At 49.2% G+C, this 12,793-nt stretch overlaps 1 protein-coding gene across 1 annotated transcript in view; it reads left to right on the forward strand.

Moving 5' to 3' along the window:
* Positions 1–9,860, forward strand: part of LOC126946861 (cytokine receptor-like factor 2) — a 29,442-nt gene extending 19,582 nt beyond the window's left edge. The window contains exons 5-8 of the mRNA XM_050777577.1: positions 1,835–1,997; positions 3,364–3,484; positions 6,646–6,730; positions 8,355–9,860. Coding sequence (XP_050633534.1) covers positions 1,835–1,997; positions 3,364–3,484; positions 6,646–6,730; positions 8,355–8,621 — 636 coding nt within the window. The 3' untranslated portion in view covers positions 8,622–9,860. The remainder of the gene's footprint in view (positions 1–1,834; positions 1,998–3,363; positions 3,485–6,645; positions 6,731–8,354) is intronic.
* Positions 9,861–12,793: the final 2,933 nt, after the last annotated feature.

Here is a 12,793-nt window from a genome sequence, read left to right on the forward strand (position 1 = left end):
ATATATACACATATACACACTCTGTGACTAGCTAGAGGTTTGTAAAATACACCAATCGGTGCTCCATAAAAATACACCAATCAGCACTCTGTGGCTAGCTAGAGGTTTGTAAAATGCACCAATCACTGCTCTGTAAAAATGCACCAATTGGTGCTTTGCAGCTAGCTAGAGGTTTGTAAAATGCGCCAGTCAGTGCTCCATAAAAATGCACCAATCAGCGCTCTGTGGCTAGCTAGAAGTTTGCTAAAATATGCCAATCAGTGAGCCATAAAAATGCACCAATCAGCACTCTGCGGCTAGCTAGAGGTTTGTAAAATGCACGAATCAGTGCTCCATAAAAAGGCACCAATCAGTGCTCTGCGGCTAGTTAGAGGTTTGTAAAATGTGCCAATCAGTGTGCCATAAAAATGCACCAATCAGCGCTCTGTGGCTAGTTAGAGGTTTGTAAAATGCGCCAATCACTGCTCTGTAAAAACGCACCAATCAGTGCTCTGCGACTAGCTGGAGGTTTGTAAAATGCACCAGTCAGTGCTCCATAAAAAGGGACTAATCAGCACTCTGCGGCTAGCTAGAGGTTTGTAAAATGCACGAATCAGTGCTCCGTAAAAACGCACCAATCAGCACTCTGCAGCTAGCTAGAGGTTTGTAAAATGGACCAATCAGCACACCATAAAAATGCACCAATCAGCACTCTGTGGCTAGTTAGAGGTTTGTAAAATGCGCCAATCACTGCTCTGTAAAAACGCACCAATCAGTGCTCTGCGACTAGCTGGAGGTTTGTAAAATGCACCAGTCAGTGCTCCATAAAAAGGGACTAATCAGCACTCTGCGGCTAGCTAGAGGTTTGTAAAATGGACCAATCAGCACGCCATAAAAACACACCAATCAGCACTCTGCAGCTAGCTAGAGGTTTGTAAAATGGACCAATCAGTGCTCTGTAAAAATGCACCAATCAGCACTCTGCGGCTAGCTAGAGGTTTGTAAAATGGACCAATCAGCACGCCATAAAAACACACCAATCAGCACTCTGCAGCTAGCTAGAGGTTTGTAAAATGGACCAATCAGTGCTCCGTAAAAATGCACCAATCAGCACTCTGCAGCTAGCTAGAGGTTTGTAAAATGGACCAATCAGCAGGACATGGGCGGGGACAAATAAGGGAATTAAAAACTGGCCGCCCCAGCCAGCAGCAGCAACCCATCTGGGTCCCCTTCCACACTGTGGAAATTTGTTCTTTCGGTCTTCACAATAAATTTTCGGTCTTCACGATAAATTTTCGGTCTTCATGATAAATTTTCGGTCTTCACGATAAATTTTCGCTCTTCACAATAAATCTTGCTGCTGCCCACTGTTCGGGTCCGTGCCACCTTTAAGAGCTGTAACCCTCACCGAGAAGGTCTACGGCTCCATTCTTTTTTTTTTTGAGACGGAGTTTTGCTCTTGTTGCCCAGGCTGGAGTGCAGTGGCACGAGCTCGGCTCACTGCAACCTCTGCCTCCCGGGTTCAAGCCATTCTGGTGCCTCAGCCTCCCGAGTAGTTGGGATTACAGGCATCCACCACCACGCCCGGCTAATTTTTGTATTTTTAGTAGAGACGGGGTTTCACCATGTTGGCCAGGCTGGTCTCAAACTGGCGACCTCAGCTGATCCACCCACCTCGGCCTCCCAAAGTGCTGGGATGACAGGCGTGAGCCACCGCGCCCGGCCTTGCAGCTTCATTCTTGAAGTCAGCGAGACCATGAACCCACCGGAAGGAAGACTCCAGACTCACAGGTTACATCACTAATCATTGTGTATGTATGTGTGTGTGTGTGTGTGTGTGTGTTTGTTTCTCCAGTCCAAACAGGAAAATACCTGCAATGTCACTATAGAAGACTTGGATGCCGAGAAGTGTTATGCTTTCCGGGCCCGGGTGAAGGCCATGGAGGATGCGTATGGGCCGGACACGTACCCGAGCGACTGGTCAGAGGTGACGTGCTGGCAGAGAGGCGAGACTCGCGGTAATGTTTGTTACGCAGCAGGGCCGCATAACCTTGTCACCGGGCTGGAGTAGCCATAACCACCGACAGTGTCCTGCCTTCTTGGGAGGTGGGAGGGAGGGTGTTTGTGAGCAGAGCATGTGTCTGAGCAAGCTCAGTCTTCTCTCATCCTCCAGGGCTCCATCTGAAAGCAACAAGCAATTCCGCTCCTTGCTTTGCTCCCTGCCTGCTTTCACTCGGGCTAGTTTTCCTTCTTTTTTTTTTTGAGACAGAGTCTCAGTCTGTCGCCCAGGCTAGAGTGCAGTGGTGTGATCTCAGCTCACTGCAACCTCTGCCTCCTGGGTTCATACCGTTCCCTGCCCTAGCCTCCCGGGTAGCTGGGATTACAGGCACGCACCACCAAGCATGGCTAACTTTTGTATTTTTAGTAGAGTCGGGTTTCCCCGTATTGGCCAGGCTGGTCTCAAACTCCTGACCTTGTGATCCGCCCGCCTCGGCCTCCCAAAGTGCTGGGATTAAAGGCGTGAGCCACCATGCCCAGCTTTCAATGTATCTTTTCAGGGGGCATAATTTCAGGCGTACAGCCACCAACAGCCAAAAGCAAGCTCTCATATGCTGTAAAGACCCCAAGCAACAGGCTACATGTGGAACCTGCCCTTACTTCCTGGGAATGGCTGTGGGATGTGTTCTCGTCCAGAGACAGTGTCTCTTTCCAGAATATTTTCCATAGGAATCAAAATTTGTTGACACTAACTTCATTAAAAAAAATTAAGGCCCATCTCTACTAAAAATACAAAAATTAGCCTGGTGTGGTGGCGGACGCCTGTAGTCCCAGCTACTCAGGAGGCTGAGGCAGGAGAATCACTGTATTAAAAATACCAGACTGGGCTGGGCCCAGGGGCTCAAGCCTGTGATCCCAGCACTGTGGGAGGCCGAGGCAGGCAGATCACCTGAGGTCCGGAGTTCGAGACCAGCCTGGCCAACACGGAGAAACCGCGTCTCTACTAAAAAATACAAAAAATTAGCTGGGCGTGGTGGCGGCTGCCTGTAGTCCCAGCTACTCAGGAGGCTGAGGCAGGAGAATCGCTTGAATCTGGGAGGTGAAGGTTGCAGTGAGCCGAGATCGCGCCACCGCACTCCAGCCTGGGCGACAGAGTGAGATTCTGTCTCAAAAAAAAAAAAAAAAAAGTAAGTAAAAGATTTGCTGACACTAATATTTACAAAAAAAAAAAAAAAAACAAAAAACAACAACAAAAAAACCAAAAAAACCCGAAACAACAAATAAACAATGAAGAAGAAAAAAAACACGAAACAGTGAGGAGGGTGGTTGGGGAGGAGATGAACCATCATGTTGAAAATGCACAGCAGCCTTTTTGTTTCGTTTCAGATTCGTGCCCAGAGCCTCGCACGCCTCCCAAACCGAAGCTGTCCAAATTTATGTTAGTTTCCAGCCTGGCCATCCTTCTGATGGTGTGTCTTCTCCTTCTGTCTTTACGGAAATTATGGAGGTAAGGAGGACACCTGCCAGGCATGGGTGGAGGATTTTGCTTGCAGAGTATCTGTGAAGTGGGAGAAAATATTAATAGCCCTGACAGAATCATTTCACTGGGCTTCAGTTTCCAATACAACGTCCACTTTTCTGACAGTGCATTGCAAGAAATTTCGGAGGGGCCGGGCGCGGTGGCTCCCACCTGTAATCCCAGCACTTTGGGAGGCCGAGGCGGGCAGATCACAAGGTCACCAGTTCGAGACCAGCCTGGCCGATATGGTGAAATCCTATCTCTACTAAGAATACAAAAATTAGGGTTGGATGCAGTGGTTCACGCCCGTGACCCCAGCACTTTGGGAGGCTGAGGCAGGTGAATCACGAGGTCAAGAGATTGAGATCATCCTGGCCACCAGCGTGGCCAACATGGTGAAACCCCATCTCTAATAAAAACACAAAAATTAGCCGGGCGTGGTGACGTGCACCTGTAATCCCAGCTACTCGGGAGGCTGAGGCAGGAGAATCACTTGAACCTGGGAGGCGGAGGCTGCAGTGAGCCGAGATCACACCAATGCACTCCAGCCTGGGTGACAGAGCGAGACTCCGTCTCAAAAAAAAAAAAACCAAAAAAATTAGTTCGGCTAGGTGCAGTGGCTCACACCTGTCATCCCAGTACTTTAGGAGGCTGAGGCGGGTGGATCACCTGAGGTCAGGAGTTCGAGACTAGCCTGGCCAACATTCCAAAACCCCCACCTCTACTAAAAATATAAAAATTAGCCGGGTGCACTAGCACACGCCTGTAGTCCCAGCTACTCCGGAGGCTGAGGCAGGAGAATCGCTTGAACCCAGGAGGTGGAGGTTGCAGTGAGCTGAGATTGCACCATTATACTCCAGCCTGGGTGACAAGGGTGAAACTCTGTCTGAAACAAAGAAAACACAAAATGAGCCGGGCATGGTAGCATGTTCTTGTAGTCCCAGCTACTTGGGAGGCCGAGGCGGAAGAATGGCTTGAGGCTAGGAGTTTAAGGCTGCAGTGAACTGTGACTGCACCACTGCACTCCAGCCTGGGTGACAGAGCGAGATTCCGTCTCTCAAAAAGAAAAGCAGCGCAGGTAAAGCTGGGCAGCTTGGTGACGGCAGCAAGAAGAATTGTACAAGGTCTGGTATTGTCGTTGCTCAAGCTGTGACTGAATTTTCAGCTTTGGATCCAGTTAGAGATCTAGCCGAAACAATATTCTTTCAGACCCCAGAGAGAGCTTTTCAAAAATGTGGAGGGTGAGTCATTTTCTTATTTATTTATGTGTGTATTTATTTTGAGATGGAGTCACGCTCTGTCACCCAGGCTGGAGTGCGGTGGTGCGATCTCGGCTCACTGCAACCTCTGCCTCCCGGGTTCAAGCCATCCTCCTGCCTCAGCCTCCTGAGTAGCTGGGGAGTTGAGTCATTTTCTTCTTTATTTATTTATGTGTGTATTTATTTTGAGATGGAGTCGCGCTCTGTCGCCCAGGCTGGAGTGCAGTGGCGTGATCTCGGCTCACTGCAACCTCCGCCTCCCAGGTTCAAGCGATTCTCCTGCCTCAGCCTCCCAAGTAGCTGGGAGGTTGAGTCATTTTTCTTATTCATTTATTTATGTGTGTGTTTATTGTGAGATGGAGTCCTGCTCTGTCGCCCAGGCTGGAGTGCAGTGGTACGATCTTGGCTCACTGCAACCTCTGCCTCCCAGGTTCAAGCCATTCTCCTGCCTCAGCCTCCTGAATAGCTGGGACTAAAGGTGTGTGCCACCGCGCCCGGCTAATTTTTGTATTTTTAGTAGAGACGGGCTTTCACCATATTGGCCACGCTGGTCTTGAACTCCTGACCTCAGGAGATCCGTCCACCTCGGCCTCCCAAAGTGCTGGGATGACAGGTGTGAGTCACCGCACCCGGCCAACCTCCTCTTCTTATAAATACCTCAGCCCTGTTGAAACAGACCCTCCCTAGTGACCTCATTTTACCATCATCACCTTGTTAGAGACCCCCTCCCCCATTTCCAAATATAGTTTCATTGTGAGGTTGAGGATTAGAATTTCAACATAGGAATTTTCAAGATGACGGTCTCATTTCAGCCCATCTCATCAACAAGATGCAAATAACCACGTATTTAATGCAAATCCGTTGTGTGCACAGGACGTGGCTCACTGTTCATCACACCTTATTCCTGGTGGGAACTTTTTTTTTTTTTTTTTTTTTTTTTTTTTGAGACGGAGTCTTGCTCTGTAGCCCGGGCTGGAGTGCAGTGGCCGGATCTCAGCTCACTGCAAGCTCCACCTCCCGGGTTCACGCCATTCTCCTGCCTCAGCCTCCGGAGTAGCTGGGACTACAGGCGCCCGCCACCTCACCCGGCTAGTTTTTTGTATTTTTAGTAGAGATGGGGTTTCACTGTGTTAGCCAGGATGGTCTCGATCTCCTGACCTCGTGATCCGCCCGTCTCGGCCTCCCAAAGTGCTGGGATTACAGGCTTGAGCCACCGCGCCCGGCCGGAACTTTTATATTTTTAAGACAGAGTCTCACTCTGTCACCCAGGCTGGAGTGCAATGGTATGGTCTTGACTCACTGCAACCTTCGCCTCCCGGGTTCAAGCGATTCTCCCGCCTCAGCCTCCTGAGTAGCTGGGATTACAGGCGTCTGCCACCACACCCAGTTAATTTTTGTATTTTTATTTATTTATTTTTTTAAAGACAGAGTCTCACTGTGTGGCCCAGGCTGGAGTGCGGTGGTGCGATCTCGGCTCACTGCAACCTCCGCCTCCCGGGTTCACGCCATTCTCCTGCCTCAGCCTCCCGAGTAGCTGGGACTACAGGTGCCCTGGCTAATTTTTTTCTTGTATTTTCACTAGAGACGGGGTTTCACCATGTTGGTCAGGCTGGTCTCGATCTCTTGACCTCAGGTGATCCGCCCGCCTTGGCCTCCCAAAGTGCTGGGATGACAGGCGTGAGCCACCGCGCCCAGCCTCCTGGTGGGAACTTTGTGAGGACCCCAGAGGCAGGGTCCCTGGGGAGGGTGAGGAGACACATGTATCCACGCGGAAGGCCCTGCCCTCCCATTCTTGGTGTCTCCCCGGGGTCCATACCCTGCACGTGGTTCTTCCCAGCCCTGCTTGGGGGACGGTGGCTGACCTGACCACATTCTCCGTCTCTATTTCAGAGTGAAGAAATTTCTCATGCCCAGCGTGCCAGACCCGAAATCCACCTTCCCTGGGCTCTTTGAGATACACCAAGGGAACTTCCAGGTATCCACCCTCTCCTTGTGTCTTCTCTCCTCTCCACCAAGCAGGTGCACCGTGCCCACACTCATATCTCCCTGAGCGACCCTTTTAGGGAACGATATTTAGGGCCAGGCGCGGTGGCTCACGTCTGTCATCCCAGCACTTTGGGAGGCCGAGGCGGGTGGATCACTTCAGGTCAGGAGTTTGAGACCAGTCTGGCCAACGTGGTGAAACCCCGTCTCTACTAAAAATACAAGAATTAGCCAGGCGTGGTGGCGGGCGCCTGTAATCCCAGCTACTCTGGAGGCTGAGGCAGGAGAATCGCTTGAACCGTGGAGGCAGAGGTTGCGGTGAGCTGAGATTGTGCCACTGCACTCCAGCCTGGGGAACAGAGCCAGACTCTGTCAAGAAAAAAAAAAAAAAAAAAAAAAAGGAGGGAAGGAAGGGAAGGAGGGAGGGAGGGAGGAAAGGGGGAGAGAGAAAGGAAGGAAGGAAGAAAGGAAGGAAGGGGAGAAAGAAAGAAAGAAAGAAGAAAGAAAGAGAGAGAAAGAGAGAAAGAGAGAGAGAGAAAGAGAGAAAGAAAGAAAGAAAGAGAAAGAAGGAAAGAAGGAAAGAAAAGAAGGAGAAGAAGGAAAGAAAGAAAAGAAAAAGGAAGAGAGAAAGAAAAAAAAAGAAAGAAAGGAAAGAGGAAATAAAAGGGGCGCGATCTCCGCTCACTGCAACCTCTGCCTCCCGGGGTCAAGCGATTCTCATGCCTCAGCCTCCTGGGTCGCTGGGATGACAGGCACCTGCCACCACACCCGGCTCATTTTTGTATTTTTAGTAGAGATGGGTTTTCACCATGTTGTCCAGGCTGGTCTCGAACTCAAGTCCACCCACCTCGGCCTCCCAAAGTGCCGGGATGACAGGCATGAGCCACCGTGCCCGGCCTGTGTGTTGATTTTAATGCTGCTTGGTTGTGTCTGAATTTCAAAGGGAACAGGGTAGAAGGAAGCATGTGTCCAACTCTGACTTCCCGTGATGTCTCAAACTAGGTTTTAAGATAACTTTGGAATCGCCTTGACCGAGTGGAGAGTCCGTCAGTCTGTTGCAGGGCTTAGAATTTTATTTTTGGGGGCCGGGCGCGGTGGCTCATGCCTTTGATCCCAGCACTTTGGGAGGCCGAGGCGGGTGGATCACCTGAGGTCGGGAGTTCGAGACCAGCCTGGCCAACACGGAGAAACCCCGTCTCTACTAAATATACAAAATTAGCCACGTGCGGTGGTGAACACCTGCAATCCCAGCTACTCAGTAGCCTGAGGCAGGAGAATCGATTAGAACCTGGGAGGCAGAGGTGGCGGTGAGCCGAGATCACGCCATTGCACTCCAGCCTGGGCAACAAGAGTGAAATTCTGTCTCCAAAAAAAAACAAAAAAAGAATTTTATTTTTGGTTTAGAAGGGTGTCCGTTTCAGAGCCCCCGCATGCCCCAGACAAGAGCTTTGGAGGGGACTTAGACCTCCCAGACGGGACGGCTTTTCTGTTCCATTGGGAACGGCGTGGCTTCCGTGGGAGGCCGCCCGGTTCCGGGGACGTCTGCGGTGGGTACCATGTGGACGCTATCTGTGGTGTGTCTGTTGTGTTTGAGCTAGAACGTTTCCTCCTGGTAGGAGTGGATCACAGACACCCAGAACGTGGCCCACCTCCACAAGATAGCAGGTGCAGAGCCAGAAGGTGGCCCTGAGGAGTCTCTGGTGGTCCAGTTGGCCAAGACGGAAGCCGAGTCACCCAGGACGCCGGACCCACAGACCGAGGACGGAAAGGCCTCTGGGGGATCCCTCCTGCTTCCCCACCAGCCGCCCCTGCAAGGCGGTGATGTGGTCACTCTTGGGGGCTTTACCTTTGTGATGAATGACAGCTCGTATGTGGCGTTATGATGGACAGACAGCTGTCAAAGCCAACGTCAGGATCCACGTTGACGTTTAAAGACCGAGGGGAGTGTCCCGGGGACTCCACACCACCATGGACGGGGATGGTCCCCTCCAGTGATGGTAGGGGTAGGAGCCTCACCGCCTAATGAAGATGCTCTTAGGTTCAGTTTCCCCCACGTGGGTCTCTCTGTTCAAAGGCTTGATGGCGGATGGGAGCCAGTTACTGGAGGAGACGGTCTCCCAGTTCCCTTTTGTGCCTGAACGTTGTGACGTAAACCCCAAGGCAGGACGTCCAAAATGCTCTAAGACCATCTTCCGCGCTCTGTGAGCCCCCAGTTCCGTCCGTGTTCCATGTCCATAGGACTGGATTCTCTGAGAAATTTTTGTTTGTTTGTTTGGAGACGAAGTCTCACTCTGTTGCCCAGGATGGAGGTCAGTGGCACGATCTCGGCTCGCTGCAACCTCTGCCCCCCTAGTTCAAGGGATTCTCCCGCCTCAGCCTCCTGGGTACCTGGGATTACAGGTGCCCGCCACCAGGCTCGGCTAATTTTGTATTTTTTAGTAGAGACGGGGTTTCACCACATTGGCCAGGCTGGTCTCGAACTCCTGACCTCAGGCGATCCACCCGCCTTGAACTCCCAGAGTGCTGGGATGACAGGCGTGAGCCACCACCTCCCTTCAAGTAATTCTTCTGCTTCAGCCTCCTGAGTAGGTGGGATTACAGGTGCCTGCCACCATGCCTGGCTAATTTTTTTTTTTTACTTGCTATAGGGTTTCACCATGTTGGCCAGGCTGGTCTCAAACTCCTGACCTCAGGTGATCCACCTGCCTCAGCCTCCCAAAGTGCTGGGATTAGAGGCGTGAGCCACCATGCCCAGATCTCAGAGGAATTTTTTTTTTTTTTGAGACGGAGTCTCACTCTGTTGCCCAGGCTGGAGAGCAGTGGCCGGATCTCAGCTCACTGCAACCTCCACCTCCTGGGTTCAAGCGATCCTCCTGCTTTAGCCTCCTGAGTAGCTGAGACTACAGTCATGCACCACTGCACCTGGCTAACTTTTGCATTTTTAGCAGAGACGGGGTTTCACCACGTTGACCAGGCTGGTCTCAAATTCCTGACCTCAGGTGATCCACCCGCCACAGCCTCCCAAAGTGCGGGGATGACAGGCGTGAGCCACCTGATCCGGCTTTCAGAGGATTTTCTTTTTTTTTTTTTTCCAACAAAGAATAAAGCATTTCATCTTTTTTTTTTTTGAGACAGAGTCTCGCTCTGTGGCCCAGGCTGGAGTGCAGTGGCGCGATCTCGGCTCACTGCAAGCTCCGCCTCCCAGGTTCACGCCATTGTCCTGCCTCAGCCTCCCGAGTAGCTGGGACTACAGGCACCCGCCACCACGCCCGGCTAATTTTTGTATTTTTAGTAGAGACGGGGTTTCACCGTGTTAGCCAGGATGGTCTCGATCTCCTGACCTCGTGATCCGCCCACCTCGGCCTTCCAAGTGCTGGGATGACAGGCGTGAGCCACCGCGCCCGGCCCTCATTTCACCTTGACTTCTTCTGTTACGCTCCACCAAGTGAAGACAAGAGAGAAAAACTGAAATTAAAGCATTTTCACCTGTTTCTTTCTTCAACGTTTATTTCAGGTCTGGGTACATGTGCAGGTGTGTTACGTGGGTGCATTGCGTGATGCTGAGGTTTGCGGTATGAAGGATCTGGTTACCCTGATACTGAACATAGTATCCAACAGTGACTTTTTCTTTTTTCTTTCTTTTCTTTTTCTTTTTGAGATGGAGTTTCCTTCCTGTCGCCCAGGCTGGAGTGCAGTGGTGCCATCTCCGCTCACTGCAACCTCCGCCTCCTGGGTTCAAGTGATTCTCCTGCCTCAGCCTCCCGAGTAGCTGGGACTCCAGGCACCTGCCACCACCACGACCAGCTAATTTTTGTATTTTTAGTGGAGACAGGGTTTCATCATATTGGTCAGGCTGCTCTTGAACTCCTGACCTTGTGATCCACCTGCATTGCCTTCCCAAAGTGCTGGGATTAAGGTGTGAGTCACCGCACCAGGCCTAATAGTAAGTTTTTCAACCCTTGCCCCCCTCTCCCTACCCCATCTGGTTAGCTTCTACTTTTTTTTTTTTTTTTTTTGAGACAGAGTCTTGCTCTCTTGCCCAGGCTGGAGTGCGGTGGCACAATCTTGGCTCACAGCAACCTCCACCTCCCGGGTTCAAGTGATTCTCCTGCCTCAGCCTCCCGAGTAGCTGGGATTACAGGCACCTGCCACCAGGCCTGGCTAAAATTTTTGTATTTTTAGTAGAGACGGGGTTTCACCATGTTAGCCAGGCTGGTCTCGATCTCCTGACCTCGTGATCCGCCCGCCTCGGCCTCCCAAAGTTCTGGGATGACAGGCGTGAGCTACCGCGCCTGGCCAGCAATCTTATGGTATACATATATGTATATATAGACACTAATAGTTGATAGCAATCTTATGGGGTGTGTGTGTATATATACACACACTAATAGTGCATAGCAATGTTACAGAGTGTGTGTGTGTGTATATATATACACAAATAGTGCATAGCAATGTTACAGAGTGTGTGTGTGTATATGTGTAACAATGTTACAGAGTGTGTGTATCTGTGTGTGTGTGTGTATATACACACACTAATGGTGCATAGCAATGTTACAGAGTGTGTGTGTGTGATATATATACACAAATAGTGCATAGCAATGTTACAGAGTGTGTGTATCTGTGTGTATGTGTGTATATACACACACTAATAGTGCATAGCAATGTTACAGAGTGTGTGTGTGTATATATATACACAAATAGTGCATAGCAATGTTACAGAGTGTGTGTGTGTATATATACACACACTAATAGTGCATAGCAATGTTACAGAGTGTGTGTATCTGTGTGTGTGTGTATATATATACACACAAATAGTGCATAGCAATGTTACAGAGTGTGTGTAGTGTGTGTGTGTGTATATATATACACAAATAGTGCATAGCAATGTTACAGAGTGTGTGTGTGTGTATATATACACACACTAATAGTGCATAGCAATGTTACAGAGTGTGTGTATCTGTGTGTGTGTGTATATATATACACTAATAGTGCATAGCAATGTTACAGAGTGTGTGTATCTGTGTGTGTGTGTATATATATACACTAATGGTGCATAGCAATGTTACAGAGTGTGTGTATGTGTGTGTGTGTATATATATACACAAATAGTGCATAGCAATGTTACAGAGTGTGTGTATCTGTGTGTGTGTGTATATATACACACACTAATGGTGCATAGCAATGTTACAGAGTGTGTGTGTGTATATATATACACAAATAGTGCATAGCAATGTTACAGAGTGTGTGTATCTGTGTGTGTGTGTATATATACACACACACTAATGGTGCATAGCAATGTTACAGAGTGTGTGTGTGTATATATATACACAAATAGTGCATAGCAATGTTACAGAGAGTGTGTGTGTGTGTGTGTATATATATACACAAATAGTGCATAGCAATGTTACAGAGTGTGTGTATATATATACACAAATAGTGCATAGCAATGTTACAGAGTGTGTGTGTGTATATATATACACAAATAGTGCATAGCAATGTTACAGAGTGTGTGTATCTGTGTGTGTGTGTATATATATACACACACTAATGGTGCATAGCAATGTTACAGAGTGTGTGTGTGTATATATATACACAAATAGTGCATAGCAATGTTACAGAGTGTGTGTATCTGTGTGTGTGTATATATACACACACTAATGGTGCATAGCAATGTTACAGAGTGTGTGTGTGTATATATATACACAAATAGTGCATAGCAATGTTACAGAGTGTGTGTGTGTATATATATACACAAATAGTGCATAGCAATGTTACAGAGTGTGTGTGTGTGTATATACACAAATAGTGCATAGCAATGTTACAGAGTGTGTGTGTGTATATATATACACAAATGGTGCATAGCAATGTTACAGAGTGTGTGTGTGTGTATATATATACACAAATAGTGCATAGCAATGTTACAGAGAGTGTGTGTGTGTGTGTGTATAGACATACATATACATACGAGCTGCTGTGCCCATCCTGTACTTCTTTATTTATTTTTGAGACCGAGTCTCACTGTGTCACCCAGGCTGGAGTGCAGTGGCATGATCTC

This window comes from Macaca thibetana, chromosome X (genome assembly GCF_024542745.1).
Source record: "Macaca thibetana thibetana isolate TM-01 chromosome X, ASM2454274v1, whole genome shotgun sequence".
Taxonomy (NCBI): domain Eukaryota; kingdom Metazoa; phylum Chordata; class Mammalia; order Primates; family Cercopithecidae; genus Macaca; species Macaca thibetana.